Below are 17,733 nucleotides of genomic sequence, written 5' to 3'. Positions count from 1 at the left end.
GGGATCGAATCCCACGTCGGGCTCCCGGTGCATGGAGCCAGCTTCTCCCTCTGCCTGTGTCTCTGTCTCTCTGTCTCTCTCTCTCTGTGTGACTATCATAAATAAATTAAAAAAAAAAAAAAAGAATGAAACGGGACCACTTTTTTACACCATACATAAAAATAAATTCAAAATAGATTAAAGATCTAAATGTGAGACCTGAAAACCTAAAACTCCTACTAGAGAGCATAGGCAGTGATTTCTGACATCAAACATAGCAACATTTTTCTAGATAGGTCTCCTGAGGCAAGGGAAGCAAAAGCAAAAATGAACTATTGGGACTACATCAAAAGAAAAAATTTCTGCACAGTGAAGGAAACAATCAACAGAGCTAAAAGACAACCTACAGAATGGGAGAAGATATTTGCAAATGACATATCCAATAAAGAGTTAGTATCCAAAATACGTTAAAAATTTATATAACTCAACACCCCAAAAATAAGTAATTCAATTTTTAAAAATGGGCAGAAGACCTGAACAGATATTTTTCCAAAGAAGACATACAGATGGGCAGTAGGCACATGAAAAGATGCCCAACTTCACTAATCTGGGAAATGCAAATCAAAAGCACAATGAGGTACCACTTCATACCTGTCAGAATGGCTAAAAACAAAAACACAAGGAATAGCAAGTGTTGGTGAGGATGTGGAGTAAAAGGAAGCCTTGTGAATTGGTGGGGATGCAAACTGGTGATGCCCCTGTGGAAAACATTATGGAGGTTCCTCAAAAAGTTAAAAATAGAACTACCCTAAGATCCATTATCACAACGCTATTTACCCCAAATTACCAAAATACTAATGCAAAGGGATACATGCACCCCTCTGTTTATTTCAGCATTATGTATAGTGACCAGACGATGGAAAGACCCCAAGGGTCCATCAATAGATGAATGGATAAAGAAGTGATGTATACATACAATGGAGAATTATTCGGCCATAAAAAGAATGAAATCTTGGGGCACTTGGGTGGCTCAGTCTGTTAAGCATCTCACTCTTGATTTTGGCTCAGGTCATAATCTCAGTGTGGGGAGATTGAGCCCTGCCTCAGGCTCTGCATGGAGCCTGCTTAACATTTTCTTGCTGGGGGGGGGGGGGGGGCTGAGGGCCTGGGGGAATGGGGGTGGGATGAGGTAACTGGGCATTAAGGAGGGCACTTGAAATAATGAGCTCTGAGTGTTGTATGCAACTGATGAATCACTAAATTCTGCCTCTGGAACTAATAATACACTATATGTTAATTAAATCGAATTTAAATTAAATTTTTTTTAAAAGAAAGAAATATGTTGCAGGTGTACAACATAAAAATATTTTCCCTCTCCTTCTGACCCTCACCCTCCCTCATTTGTATGTGCACCTGCGTGCACGGTCTTTCTCTCTCTCAAAAAAAAAAAAAAATGAACAAAATCTTGCCATTTGCAACAACGTGGATGGAGCTAGAGTGTATAAGCTAAGTGAAATAAGTCAATCAGAGAAGGACAAATACTGTATGATTTCAGTCATATGTGGAATTTATGGGAAAAAAAAAACAATGGGCAAAGGGAAACTAAGCAAAACAAAGGAGCAGAGGGGAAAATGGGAGGCAAACCAAGAAACAGAGGCTTAACTGTAGAGAACAAACTGATGATTATCAGAGGGGAAGTGGGTGGAGTGATGAGTGAACTACATGATGGGTTAGAAGAGCACGCTCCTCATGATGCGCACTGAGTACGGTGTAGAGCTGGTGAATCACTATGTTGTACATCTGAAACTAATAGAACACTATATGTTAACTATACTGGAATTAAAATTTAAAAACTTAATATAGAAAAAGAAATAAGCATCTTCGTAAAAACCGTGACAGTATTTTCATGAAAACTACTAACACTAACTAGAATTTATTTCTGGTTAAGATTTTTCTTCTTTCACGAACTATTTTAACCATTAAAAAAAAAAAAAATCCTCCTAGCTGGTTTCCTAATTTACTAATTCTCCCTTAAAGAAAGGGATCAAATTACTTCATCTGCCACTGCCCTGCTTGTTAATCTGTGCGTCTATAGATAGCTACTATTTGGGGTGCCTTACTTTTGTGGTCTTATTTATTATTTCATCCTTTTGTAGGATTTATATGGGACTCTCTTCCCAACACATTAGGATATTTCAGAGGAAATCTAATTTCTTTCTTTCTTTTTCTTCTTTCTTTTTCTTTCTTTCTTTTTCTTTCTTTCTTTCTTTCTTTCTTTCTTTCTTTCTTTCTCTTTCTTTCTCTCTTTCTTTTTCTTTCTTTCTTTCTTTCTTTCTTTCTTTCTTTCTTTCTTTCTTTCTTTCTTCTTTCTCTTTCTTTCTTTCTCTACATCAGAACTCTAAAGATCAATGGATTGTCATTTATTTTTCTAAATAAACTGAACATATAGGTAGCATTGGATTTCCTGTTTAATTAAACTTCAGTCTACTTCTTACTCAGCTTATCTCTCTAGATTTGACTCTCCTTTATGATTAATACAATGCCTAGAGTTCATAACTACAATTTATTTATAGAAAAAACATTTCTTCTGAAAGTCATTTCCCACCAATCATCTTAAAATACAAAGTTTATTTTCTTTTATTTTAAGAGGAGGTGGTTTTTCCATTGGAATGTGTTTAAAGCATTAATAATGTGCTATGTTACCTGATTAAGCCTTCCCTTGGGATTCTGATCTTTGGGTGAACTTAAAGTGCATCCATGAAAATAAACTTCAAAGTAAGAGAATTCATATTCTTTTTAAAAATATTTTATTTATTTGAGAGAGAGAGGGAGAGCAAGAGAGAGAGCAGGAGTGGGGGTTGGGGGCAGAGGAAGAGGGACTAGCAGACTCCCCACTGAGCAAGGAGCCCAGCGCAAGGCTCCATCCCAGGACCCCAGGATCATGACCTGAGCCAAAGGCAGACACTTAACCCACTGAACCACCCAGGCACCCTACAGTTCACATTCTCTGTGAAACTGAACTTATAATTTAGAATAAATGTGCCTCAGTATTTTTTGACTCAAGTTTTCGAGCAGTTTAAGGTTCATGCAAAGTTGAGAGTTCATGCAAAGTAGAGAGATTTCCCATCTATGCTCTGACCTCACACATGCAAAGCATCTCTTACTGTTAACACCTTTAACCACAGTAGTTTATTAAAAGTGGTGCACCTTTACTGACACATAATAATTACCCAAATTCCATTGTTTACATTACAGTTAACTCTTGATGGTGTACATACTGCGGGTGTGGAAAATGCGTGACAAGATTCCAACATTATGGTGTCATACAGAGCATTTTCACTGCCATAAAAACCGTCTGTGCTCTGCATATTCATCCCTTCCCCCACCCTGATCACTGACAACCACTGATCTTTTTACTGCACCCATAATTTTGCCTTTCCCAGAGTATCATAGACCTGGAATCATATAGTATGTGGCCTGTTTAGATCGGCTTCTTTTGCTCAGTCTTATGCATTTAATGTTTTTCTCTCTTTTCATGGCTTGATAGCTCACTTCTTTTTAGCCCTGAATAATATTCCATTGTCGGTATAAACCACAGTTTATCCCTTCACCTACTAAAGGAGGTCTTGATTGCTCTCACGTTTTGTCAATTACGTATAAAATTGCTATAAACATCTGTATGCTGCTTTTTGTGTGGATATAAGTTTTCAGCTCCTTTAGGTAAATACCAAGGAACATAATTACTGGATGATATGGTAAGAGTATATTTAGTTTTATAAGAAACTACAAGACTGGTTTCCAAAGTGAATATGCAGAAAGAAAACTTTGCCATGATCATAACCTTAGAATTAAGGACTATATATCATAGGAGATCACAATAAGCCATTTGTGGTTAAGAGGAAACTAAGAGGAGGTTACTAATCTCGATTTCTTAAATCAACTACTGGTACATAGTTTCATTATAACCATATACAAAATGTGTATACACTCAACTTAAATAAGATATTATTAAAAAAATAACATATTGCAACCCAACTGAAGCTCTTTGTTCTTTGCATCTTTGTAATAGCTAATTTATATATATTCTTGAAGCGTCTCCTTAAAGAAGAGTAATTAGTGCTTTGTCGTCTCAAAAAGGATTAATAGCAACAGTTAAAACAATTTCTTTAATTATGTATGCATGTGTCTATCTACCTATGGATAGATCATCTCCATAGTATTACATTGCCTGCTGCTTATTTTTTAGTTGACTTGACTAAGTAGGTAGCATTAAAAAAAAAGTCTCAAAGTTTTATTTGACCAAATGATAATTATGAATGACCATTCATTGAAGGTTCTGTCAACTGTACTTTTTCGTCAGGTAGGAGGTAAAATTCAAAATCTTTGTTGGGACCTGAGTTTCTAAAATTTTCATTCAATGACACCTCATTTCAGCTGTAAGATTAGGATGAGTGGCAGAAAAAAAAAAGGATTAGCAGCAGAAATGATCTAGGCAGGGGATCCCTGGGTGGCGCAGCGGTTTGGCGCCTGCCTTTGGCCCAGGGCACGATCCTGGAGACCCAGGATCGAATCCCACATCGGGCTCCCGGTGCATGGAGCCTGCTTCTCCCTCTGCCTGTGTCTCTGCCTCTCTCTCTCTCTCTCTCTCTGTGACTATCATAAATAAATAAAAGTTAAAAAAAATAAAAATAAAAATAAAAATAAAAAAAAAAAGAAATGATCTAGGCAGGCAAGGTTTTAAAAGGGTTAGCAGGTGGGAAAAAAAAAAAGTTTTAGCAAGAGGTAGTACAGAAAGAGTTAAACTAAAAGTGGGGAGTAATTGTACATCATTTGAAAAAACAAAGGATTTTCTAAATTTCAGCCAGAAAGTCTCCAGAATTTATTGAAAGTTATACTGCCTTCAAGAAAAGGATGTAAAATGTTCACAGGGTTATTTATTCATTTATTTATGTGAATTCCAATTACTATCTTAGCAGCATGAAATGGATCCAAATTAAGCTGTATCTTTCAGGCTAATTCAGGAAGAAAAAGAATCTACGGAGTTACGCGCTGAAGAAATTGAGAATAGAGTGGCTAGTGTGAGCCTGGAAGGCCTGAATTTAGCAAGGGTCCACCCAGGTACCACCATCACTGCCTCGGTTACAGCTTCTTCGCTGGCCAGTTCATCTCCTCCGAGTGGACACTCAACGCCAAAGCTCACCCCTCGGAGTCCTGCCAGGGAAATGGATCGGATGGGAGTCATGACACTGGTATGATGATGTACACAGAATATTTGCCCCCATTAGGTTTAATGGTTCATTAGCTGATACTTACTGGGTGTTTATTCTAAGGACCTTCTTTGGTTTTTATGTTTTTTTCTTTTTTTTCACAGCATCCATATGTAGTAGGTGCAACTATTAATCCCATTATGAGATGAGCAAATGTAGCCTACAAAGGTGTCCTTTTCTAAGGTCACATGATAAGTAAATAGAAGAGCAGCAATCTAAATATCACAGCAGAATGACTTAAAGTATTAAGTAAATTTTTACTGATGATATCTTGATGAAATAAATTGTGACTGGGTATTTTATTTTTAATGCAATAAATCACAAAAAAATTAGTATATTTGGTTCAATAGAACAACATGTAAAGTTAACATTTTAAATATAGATAATATAATTTTAATAAGAAAAACCATCAAAAATAATAGTGCAATTTCCTAATTTTGTTTTAGAATTTCATGTCGACATGTTTACCCTTCTTTATTCTTTAATTCTTTATGTCATTTATTTTTATATTTGGGATTAAAAGTTGGAAACCTAAATTAGGAGGTACCCTGAACCTAACTGAGAGAAAATCATAGTGCCCTTTGCTAGAAATAATATAGAGAAACCTTTAGAAAAAATGATGGGAATGACTACTAAATGGTATAATGTTTAGTCACTTAATTCTGATGATAACATCTATAAGTCTGAGGGTATCACTGCAACAACGAGTAGAGGTACCTAGGATCTGAGAGCGTGAGTGAATAGCTCATGTTCAACACAATAAGTGGAACCAGATTTTTCTTCAAATTTACTGACACAAAAGCATGTACTATTCTGTCCCTTTTTTGTAATTACCTGGGTATATATTTAAATGACAGTAATGAAGACTTAAATATTCTGAACTATTTTTGGAGGCAAAATTCTATTTTTATAGTGAATATTAAAACTATACTATTAAAACAATAAAATTTTAACTAAAAATGAGTTTGAGGATAGAAATTAACTAAAAACAAATCAATGAAATAATAGTTTATATTATACACTGTAAAACTAGCAAAAATATAACAAATGGAGGAGAAATTAATGATACTACGGAAGAATATGAAGTGTATATAGTGTTTCTAAATATAGCCTAAAGGCTGTGAAGCTACTATAAATGTGTCACAATATCTATATCTGTGTTTTTCTGTATGTATGTAGAACATCTGAACAAAAAACTTAATTCATTTTCTAAATGATATCTTGCATAAATATGTTGCAATAATGTGTATTATAGCTAATAAATTGTAAAAATTCTTTTCATTGGAATTGATTTATATAAATGCACATATATGCACATATTTATAAAGACATTTTATTTTTTAAAAAGATTTTATTTATTTATTCATGAGAGACACAGAGAGAGAGGCAGAGACACAGGTAGAGGGAGAAGCAGGCTCCATGCAGGGAGCCCGATGTGGGACTCGATCCCAGGTCTCCAGGATCATGCCTTGGGCGGAAGGCAGGCGCTAAACCGCTGAGCCACCTGGGCTGCCCAAGACATTTTATATGTATATAAAATACTCTCACTTCTAGGGAAAAGTACCTTATGGATTCTTTTTTAAATTTTATTTTCACAAAATTTGTTATGCATGTAAATTAAATATGTTTTTTCTTCAATTTTACAATTGAGAATTGAAACAGAAAACTATTTTTATGGTGTGGCAGCATTTTTCATATTTAAACTCTTTACGATTATGGACTTCCATACAATAAAGTCAACTTATATAAAAGAGAAATGACAAAATTAAAAAAAAAAAAAGGAAACATTTACTTTCTTAAGTCATTGAGTCCTCTATTCTGTGCTCATTTCCAGACTTGATATTAAAATATTTTTAAAATAGACATCATAGACAATGCCCAGTCAGGAGAAAGGACATCTAATCAGAACTGACCCCACCTAGACACAGCACCAACTTTTAGCCAATGTACTAAGATGTACCCAGTATACTGAGCTACATTATAATTTGCTTATTATAGAAATCTAGGAACCATCAATCTGACTTTATTAACTAAACAGGGTATTGTCTCTGGCTTAGTTTCTGTTGATATTTGCTACATGTATTGATGACTTGCTTATTATCAAAGCTACAGTAAGAATCTTGTAGCACAGAGCAATTAATTTAGCATTCAAGGCAAGGAAGCTTTATTATTATTATTATTATTATTATTATTATTATTATTATTTCTGTCCTGCTGTTCTTCCTTACATTTTTGCAACATAGTGTTTTGCTCTTTTAAAAGTATTTCCGTAAACATTAGTATCATAACCCTTAGTAGTGTTATTATTTTATACTAATAAAATAATGTATTTCTAATCATTTAGACATGATGTTTGTATATATATGAAAAAGATGCCACAGCTTTCATGCATTTTTGAGCAGTTAGTCATAAATAAATCAGTGGTAAATGAAGATTATTGTATTGTAATTAGAGTACTTAAACATATTTAAAGCATTTCCTGAAGGTAAAAAAAAGTACTTAAAATGTCCCATATCTGACTCAGAAAAACAAGAAATGAAATCCAAGAAGTCCTTATCACATAATAAAACTTTATCGTTAAATTCACCACTGCTACAGTGAAAGACAAGCAGATTTTCTTTTACCTGGAGAAAATATTGGTGGGCATAATTTTGTTGGATGTAATCTGTGTTTGCATATTCAGAGAAAAGTGAAAAATTTTAGGGACAGAAAAGCAGAGACTGAAAAGATATTATATTCCTTCATATTGTGTTTGTTTATATGTTTTGCAAGAATTGTTATTTGTCCTGATTATAGAATGTGCTTTTATTTACTTTCAGTTCACCACAAATCTGTAAGCATAAAGAACAAAACTACCAATATCTAGTTAGAATATCGAGTGGAATAAATCATACAATTTTTCAATAACATAAAAAATATATAAATGTAAATGTAACTAAAATGGAATAAAATTATTTTACTTACACAAGCAAAATTAACAAAGATAATATGTAAATAAGGTTCATCTGAAATCAGAAAGAATTAACTTTTTAAAAAATTCTGTAAAAGCACATTGACAAGAAAACAGCAGCCTTAAAAACATGTTATACTGAAGCCAGAGCTTTTGGCATTTGGGAATGAGAGATTTGTTAGGATGCCAGGAAACATGAGATATGTGAGGAACAGCATCAAGGACCAAGACTCTGCATAGATAGGGCAAAAGAGAATGTTTATAAACTCCATATATGGGCATCAGTTCTTCATTCATGTATAATCTCCTTCATTCCCACTTATGTTTTCTTAGGAGGATATAATCCCATATTTATTTCTGGCTAGATCACCCCATATATGCTTCATATTCCCTAGGGTTCCATGTGTCAGATATCATGCACATATGCTTGACCTCATCATGTAGACATGCTCCCCACCCATTCCATCTAAGAAGTTCCCTCTCTGTAGTCACTCTCAGGAGGGTTCCTTTTATAAGGGTTAAGGACATTTATTTAGAAAACAGTAGAATGAAAAAACAAAGCAGTCAAGTTATAGAATACTATTTAAATTTTAACATGGTCAAATGGTACTCATTAATTAGTTCTGTTTTATGTTGCTTTTATTATTGCCAATCACAGCCAAGTGATCTAAGGAAACATCGGAGAAAGGTACTGTAAATATCTTTTATATGATTACTAGTTGAATATTGTTTTTTTCTATGAAAACTTTAAAATGATATTCCCTTTAGTTGAACTATTTTATTAACCTTAAAAAATATTAAAAGCATTTAAGTATTATCGAACTGTATAAATATGATTATAAGAGCAAATACCTCAAAATAAAATTGTTTATGCTTTCTAGAGTAATGATTAGATTATTTGGTGTAAATATCCTAGAATTAGATTGTTTATTGTCAATGTTAGAACAATGTTGCTTATTTTTAAATGTAGGCTTTTGGAATTCAGGTATGTGAGACCAATAGAAGAGAAGACCACTGCCAATGAAAAGATAGCTTGTTACACTTCCCAAGAGGAGGGGGCATGCCATGCTATGCAGAGGCAAAGGGAGGTACCAGCGTAGGTCCTCCTGAGGAAGAAAGAGCTAGAAGAGAAGATGAGTAGAAGTTTCATTGTGGTTTCTGTTGGAAAGGCAAGGCAGGGTGAGCAGGCTTAGGATTGACTAGTTTTAGTCATGTCGGGAGGCTGTAGGTAGAGAGGCCATCTCTGGTTGTCTGCTTCCTGGCCTGGAATGGTTAAGGCAGAGGAATATTACCTCCTGAAGTGTAACAGCCATAGAGAATATGACTTGGTGTACGGGTCCAGACTGATTGATGTGCACATGCAAGGCACACTCCAGGGAAGTAGTTTGCTATCTCTAGCAATTAGCTGGCCCTGGGAGGAGCATTCTGTTCTGGATCTGCAAGACACCAGATGCCAGAGCATCAAGAGTACAGAAATTTAAAAATATAATTAATACACTGCTTTCCTGTTTGGTGTGACATAAGTGGAATAAATATTGGAAATGAGAAACAAAATTGACTCCAGTTCTGATTCACAATATGATATCTTGTTAGATAATTGAGAACAGCAGAGCTCAGACTCATGAAATATCAGATGGGAAAGATTTCAGAGATTCAACCCACTATCCAGTGCATAGATCTATTTTTAGCATCATCAAGATGTGATAGTCAGACTATGTCCAGACACGTCAGGAACCAGGAAACTATTTGTTTTTCTTTTGTCTTTTTTAAATTAAAGAAATCTATATTATAGTTGTGTGGTTTAGATTGATAGAATTTTTTTTCTTGAGTTATCATCTATCTTCCTAGAGCATCTTCTCCTTGATACCACCAGTTGGTTCTCAACTGTCAAATTTACCCTGCATAAAGTTCTTATTATTTGTCTCTTTGACTTCCTCTACCACTTGAAACAATTATATTGGGAATATAGAAAGACCTGAGTAGATGATGAATGTAAAAGAAGTTTAGTGGATATAAGAAAAAAAAGTTACAAAGGAAGGTCCCATACAGAAATGCAGGCTCAGGGAATTCAGAAGAAATGGTTAAGAAAGGTAGGCCATGGAAAGAAGACCACAAACTAAAAATTGTTGTATATCAGGCTAAGGAGTTACTTGGTATGATTCCACTTGCCTTCAAAAGAACACATTAAGATAAGTATTATCACATCCATTTTATTGATGAGGAAATTTTGTCCTAGAGAAGGTAAGCAATTAGCACATGTCATTTAACAAATAAGAGAAACCAGAATTGAAATCCTTTTTCCTCTACTTTATTTATACAGTGTAAGCTCTAAGCATGATTCAGACAGTTTGTGTATGATGTTTTTAAAATCTGGTATTTGGGAAGTTGGTTTAGTTTGGCAGTGTGGAGAGAATAAGGCATTGTAGGTGTTGCCGGGGAAAAAAATCTGGAAGCAGAAAGGTCAGGCTTAGCGGAAATAATCGTAGGAAACAATTATGGCTAAATCCTGGGACTGTGAAGACATAAGCACATATTAGGAAGACTTCAGAAATGCATTTTATGAATTTAGATGAGTTGTGGGTTTAGAAAGAGTATTCCATAGTATTAACATCATGCTGAAAGTAGTTCTTGAAAAAAAGATTCTTCTGGTGGCACTATGCTCATTGAAATGGAGAGAGGAAATCCTATAAACGTGCCTACATAAACTCTTACAAGCTATCCAGGCTTGGATGACAAAAGCCCAGTCAAACAATTTCATTAACTTTCTCCAGTGCATGAAGTCTTCATCGTATATCATGTATAAACACATTTATGCGGAAGAGCTTAACATAGAAACAAAGCAAGACATTATGTGGCCATAGGATGAGAACACAGCTGTAAAATTTTTGCTATAGCCGTATCGCTAACTTTTTTGTCCCCAGAACTTCCAGAACTGTATCTTCTAACTATGCTTTCCTCAATCCTTCTCTCTATGTGTATGTATTTTAATGCAGTGATGCCATGAAAAAAAAAAATGCAGGGTTGTTGTAAAAAAATACCTCTTTACAATCAACTCGATTGTTGAAAAGTCTTACTGTAATGCAGTTTTAGATGTCTCTTTCTGACAAAATCTATAGTATCCTGAATTGTTCTGGATTCTGAACTAAATTCTTTAAAGAAATCCCTTCCCTTCCCATGAGAGAGAGTGAAATGAAACAATTTGTAAGAATTATATTCTTACCTTTTGTAATCCTTACTTTAGAAAGATTTTTTTTTCAAATAAACTGCCACTCATTTTTTTATACGTCTGGAACACATTGCATTAGCCTGATTTAATGCAGTTTATCTGGTAAATTTGTATTTTTGCCACCTTCTCATCTCACTTCAAAATCTACTTAAAAGATATCCATGTAATGGTAACCTGACTTTGCATGCTTCTTTTTAGTGAATTAGCTCAAATTCAGTAATTTTTGTAAAGCATTTACATTCCTGATATATTGAAATGGATTCCAGGATAGGTTTTCATAGTCCCTGGGTATTGATCTATCGTGTTTATTTACTCTGAAATATGTTTTTGTGCAATGTGTCCTTGTTTTTTTTTTTTTTCTACGTAGAGTGTCTTCACATTTAAACAGTTACGAAACCTACACTCTTCAATAATGTGATTTAGATGTGTAAGACCAATCTGTACCAAGTTTTTGGTTTTGTTTTTGTATTATAATTACCCATATAGTCTTGTTTAATGATTCTCCATTTTCGCCAATTTCACTTGAGATCTAGAAAGAGTTCATCTGATTGTATTGTTTTTGCTTCTAGATTGCAGTGGTGGAAGAAGATGGTCGGGAGGATAAAGCAACAATTAAATGTGAAACTTCTCCTCCCCCTACCCCTAGAGCCGTCAGGATGACTCACACCCTTCCCTCCTCCTACCACAATGATGCCCGAAGGTATGAATCTCCCAGCACACAGCACAAGGCATGCTCTCCTGAAACCATTCCTCTTTATCTTCAGGGTTGTCAAATAGACTGCTTAAAATTTATATGAGAAATTTGACTTGAGCTCTAACTATCCAATAGAGTATTGCCCAGCTCCCTCTGCTCAACATCAGTTGTGAAAAAATAGTTTGCATTCTGAGATCAAACTTTTAGTTTTAAAACTAACTGTGTATTTGTGCTATGATTACTAACCAATTTAGATGAGATTAACTTTCCTGTATTTAGTGGGTATTTCCTATTCAAGTCAGGCTAATGGAAGGACTTATTAGGAAGAATAACAAAAAGCATAAGGGATTCTAGGAAAGGACTATAAATTTGGTTTAAGGGTAAGAATAATTGAAGTCTGAAGAGTCCATAATTGCATTTCATTTGCTTTTACAAGACAGGTATGTATACCATCCTCCAGATGCTGGTGCTGCCAGCTATAACAGCTACTCAGGCAGAAGTTTTTAAGGGAAAAAAAAGAGTATATTTGCCAAAATATTAAAAGAAAAAGTAAGGGATAATACTCTTTTTTTTTTTTTAAGATTTTATTTTATTTATTCATAGAGACAGAGAGAGAGAGAGAGAGGCAGAGACACAGGCAGAGGAAGAAGCAGGCACCACACAGAGAGCCTGATGTGGGACTTGATCCCGGGTCTCCAGGACCACGCCCCGGGCTGCAGGCGGCGCTAAACCGCTGCACTACAGGGGCTGCCCAATACTCATTTTTCATAATAACTCATCCTATGGTCCTTTCTGTCTGCCTACAAAATCACAAGCAGATCTCTATAATTATTAATAGTATAAAGAAATCTAAGTGTGCCTTTCACATCTTAAATATATGGTCTTTTACAGTCTTATCAATTGCAGCATCTCTAGACACGTAATTGATATAAGTGAACATGACTCAGCGTTAATATTTTATGTAAGAATCTATCTTCTAAATAGTATGTGTTTTATAGCAAATATATCTGAAAATAGAGCTTTCTGTGCTGGCAGGCATTTTTTTCTTTCTGTCTTATTTATTTTTAATTTCTAATGTGGAAAAAAACAGTCATTCCAGTTTCAAAATATATGCTTTCACCCTCCAAGAAAAGAGTGAATTATATTTTAATATGTGAAAGCTATCGGTTTGGAGGTTTAGAGTTTAGAGAATGTGAACTCTTTAATTAGGATAAATAAGTCAAGCAATTCATCATGGTGTTGTCAAATTAACAGCTATGGAATAGATAGCAATATATGTTGAACCTCTTCTATTAATACATTGTCGGCCACATCGACCAGAAATGGAACCCCAAGTAACTGCTTGGTTTCATTTCAGTTTATCATGTACCTAACAGAATACCTGAGAGCTATAAGAAAAAAACATGAAGTGATCATGAGAGTATAAGATAATTTGCTTTTAATTCCTACCTAGATGATTTAAAATTAAATGAATTAGATTCCACAACTGAAAGAAAGACAGGTAGAAGAAAACCCAGTAAAGATGTGGGCTGAAATAGCACCTAAATGTCATTGTTAGTTAAATTTAAATGTCTTGTCAGAGGTCATTATGTTTATGACAAAAAAAAAAAATAAATAAACTGAGAAGGAAATAGAGAGAGGGTCCCATGCTAAATAACAGAAGGTCATTCAACATCCAATTAAGAATCCAACCTATGTCCATTGATTCATTTGAGGTTGTATGAAAACTAGAGGGAAAAACACTTAGAACAAAAATAATCTTTTCTAGAGAAAATTTGGAGGCTCAAGGAAACCAAACTTCAATATGCTTAAGAGCAAATGTGGGAAGAAAGGGAGAAAATAAGTGTTCTTCCGTTTGTCCCTTTATAAAGGAACAAGTCTTGTGTACCTTGTGGGACGAGCAGTCTGCTCTCTTTTGTGTTTTGCAGTAGTTTGTCTGCCTCCCTTGAGCCAGAAAGCCTTGGGCTTGGCAGTGCCAATAGCAGCCAAGACTCTCTTCACAAAGCCCCCAAGAAGAAGGGAATCAAGTCTTCAATAGGACGTCTGTTTGGTAAAAAAGAAAAAGCCCGACTTGGGCAGCTCCGTAAGTGTGCATGTGTTTCACTTTCCGCTGCCACTCATTTTGGTCACTTCTGACGGTCCATCTGGTTTTCATTTCATTTCTCATCTTGGCATTTCTTCTTTTTTCTACCTGACAAACTTTCTTTTGCAGTCAGCTCTGTAAATTCAATTTAACCGAATAATGTTTGACAAAACCTACAAGGGAAGAATATTGAAAAACGTACAGTCCTTTAAATTTCCCTGAATAACAATAGCTAGAATTTATTTAATGCTGACTCTGTGATAGACACAAAGTCCTATGAGGCAAGTGTTATTACTGTTATTCTTATTTATTGATGAGTAAACAATGTCTTCATAATTTGCAGAACTGAGAAATTTATTCTAGTGTCAGTGTTTCAGAATCATTTTAAAGCCACTGAGCCTACTGCCACTTAAGGGACTGATATCTATAAAGGCTTTTCTCCTGAAAAAATTGAGATACCTATAAAAAAATTCAAAATAAATTTTTTCAGTCAAAATGAAGAATTATGGTGTGCAGGGGAAAAAAAGTACAGGATTTCTTTGGTTAGAGCTAACATGGCTTTCCACAAACAAACTCTACAGTATGTAGGTGAGGAGACAGGATGGAATAGGGCAATAGGGATTGTGTTAGTTAGTTATCGTCAGTCACCAATTGAATAAAAATATAGATAAGTACATTTGAAATGACCCTAGATAAATATATTCACATATGTACATAGATAGGTGAGGGATGGATAGAGGGATAGATGGATGTATGGACAGACACACATATTTATAATTGTCTGAAAGAAAAAGTATTTGTAAAATTCCTAAAATGATGATATATAAACCTGCCTTGTGTGTGTCTTCCTATATATTTATTTTTTCTTCTGAAATCTTTTTTCATCATATTGGTTATTTGTGATTGCATCTTCTTTTTTCCATCTTTTACTCTTTAACTTAGAACTATATTTAAATTATTGGGAAAATATTTAGCTTCTACCTCTAACAGTAAATGCTGAACAGAATGATATGAATTTCTTATACTTTCTTTAGGTTTCCAAATAAAGGAATAATTGCTTAACAAGTAATGCTTCAACTCCCAGCCTTACTGTCCTGTCTTGGCACCAAAAGAATTTCTGAGAATATTTATTTTACAAATGTATTATATTCAAAAAAAACTCTCCCAACTTCCATAATGTAAATACAAAGCATAAGAAGCCGTGGGAAATTGCTGTCCAACCAGCTGTGTGATTAAATGTTACTCAGCAGGTGAATTAAATCCTCTTTGAATTTCTGTTTCTCAGGAGACAAACTCCTTAACCTGTAAAAAAATTACTGCATAAGGAAAGAATATAAAAGAGGATTCTTTTTTGAATATCAAGTATACATGCCAAGGCATTGTTGTTGTTTTTTTATTTGACAGCTGTTTATAATCTTACCAAATTGTCATTTCCAATAAATTACAGTATAATTCACAATAGGATAGTTATTTTAAAATATTTATTTTGCTAATGTAGTAATTTTATTTATTTCCTATTTCAATGTAGACGTTCATTTTAGAATCTATAATTTACTTTCCCCTTTTAAAATATGTTTAATTGCCTTTCTCTCATGGATTTTTTTCTATTTTTCTTTTGTATTTAACTTTGATGGGCAGTAACTGAATCAGAAATTTTGCAAACAATATTCTTTAAAAATCAAGGTATCCAAGATATAATTTATAGTCTGGGAAACTATAGATTCTTCTAGAAACCTTATTACCCATTTTCAGTGACTGCGTGGCTCTATGTCAGACCAGATACAAAGGGAATCAATGACAATTACTTTCTGATCAACTCCATCCAAGTTGAAAACTAACAATAGTTGTTGGGGATCATGGCATCACCCCAGGAAGAATTCTGAGCTCTGAGCAATTTTGTTTTGCTCTAAAGAACAACAGAGATACAGTATAGACAAAGCCAGAGTCAGCAGCGTGCTAGGGACTACAATACTGATGAGGAGGACAATGATAAAAATCTGTACGTCTGGTGCTATATAGAAGCTGTGCTGAAGGTGAATCAAAGCTCCTGGAGAAGCCAAAAATAGAAAATCTTTATTGGAAATAAGAGTTGAGTAAGTAAGAAGAAAATACAGAACAAGTAGGTTGAAAGAAACCATATATTTACCAAAAGAATATGATACATGGTAACACTGGTACTTTGGTTGAGAGCTATGGACTCAGGTCTATCTTTGTCTTGGAAGGTGTATCCCTGGTTATAAAGGGAAGACTGTGAAAACTTATCAAATCCAGGGGCTACTACCTCATCATGCTGATTTATGCATCAGAAGAAACTAAGGAAGCACCTCTCATGGTTATGATTTTAGTATCTTGATCTGGAAAATTCAGACATAGGCACTGGCAATGTTCTATCTTCTACCAATGAGAATAGAAATAGAAAAAAAGAAGAAAGAAAGAAAGAAAGAAAGAAAGAAAGAAGAAAGAAAGAAAGAAAGAAAGAAAGAAAGAAAGAAAGAAAGAAAGAAAGAAAGGAAGAAAGATGCCACTGGGAGCAATGGTAGAGTGATGATGGTGTCAAAGAACCAAATTTGAAATTTTGGACCACGTCCTAAGATTCTGAAATCTTAAAGATTTAGCTCATAAGCTCAAAGAAAGAAAAGTAATCGGCATGTAGCTATGCTAGAGGCCTCTAAATGAAATATGGTATGTAGGAAGAAAGCTGTCTAAACAAAAGTATGAACATGTTCACTTAGTTCCATCAGAACAAAGGAGAAATTCTTAGTAATTCACAGAGGAGAATATTGGTAAAGGGAGTGTTGTTTGCATTATATAACAGTCTGGAAAGCTAGGATTATAACATAAACTTCAGATATGATGGATCAGTCAGTGTGACTGCATTAAAAGCTGCTAACCATGGTGAATCAAACTGAATATTCAAGTAATCATTTTTTCAAATGTGTTAGTAGCAGAAGCTATATAAACATGGAAACCCCAAAGCGCAAAGGAAGCGACACATCAAAAAAACATTTGAACAAAGCTAACAGAAACCAAACAAAATTGGTTTATTCTAGAAGTTTGTTTGTTTATTTATTTATAGAAAATAAGCAAGGGAGAGGGACAAAGGGAGAGAGAGTCTTAAGCCTAACCATCTTCCTTAGATGTTGACTTATCTTTCCCCTACCCCTAATATCCAAGCTTAAGTGAATTGTCCACAATTATTATTTTCACATTCTCATCTGCAGTCACTTTATGACCTACACAGCCTGACTTCCACACAACTACTGCTAAAATTCTAGAAATAATTTTAGTCCTAACCAACATAGAAGATCAGTTAGGACAATGAAGGATAGATGCTATACAAACAGTTCAAGAGGATGGTAACACACTCACAGTAGTATTTATTATGATGTAAACTTAAGGAAGAAACAGGATATCTGAGATAAGAGACCTCTTCCTAAAAACGTATTTTGAAAGACTTTGGTGCCAAAGCTGTATGTATAACAAATGATAGATAGGATCGATGTCAGGAAGGCTGCTAGTCCCAAATAAACTGTT

At 34.6% G+C, this 17,733-nt stretch overlaps 1 protein-coding gene across 18 annotated transcripts in view; it reads left to right on the top strand.

The window, feature by feature from the left end:
- The window catches only part of PPFIA2 (PPFI scaffold protein A2), a 475,838-nt gene that overhangs the window by 394,161 nt on the left and 63,944 nt on the right, over positions 1-17,733 (top strand). For all 18 annotated transcript variants that reach the window (XM_077845638.1, XM_077845653.1, XM_077845643.1 and 15 more), the window contains 4 exons: positions 4,991-5,228; positions 8,855-8,884; positions 11,992-12,122; positions 14,045-14,199. In XM_077845638.1, the coding sequence (XP_077701764.1) occupies positions 4,991-5,228; positions 8,855-8,884; positions 11,992-12,122; positions 14,045-14,199 (554 nt within the window). The remainder of the gene's footprint in view (positions 1-4,990; positions 5,229-8,854; positions 8,885-11,991; positions 12,123-14,044; positions 14,200-17,733) is intronic.

This window comes from Canis aureus, chromosome 13 (genome assembly GCF_053574225.1).
Source record: "Canis aureus isolate CA01 chromosome 13, VMU_Caureus_v.1.0, whole genome shotgun sequence".
NCBI classification, from domain to species: domain Eukaryota; kingdom Metazoa; phylum Chordata; class Mammalia; order Carnivora; family Canidae; genus Canis; species Canis aureus.
This window is presented reverse-complemented; position numbering and strand designations above follow the sequence as displayed.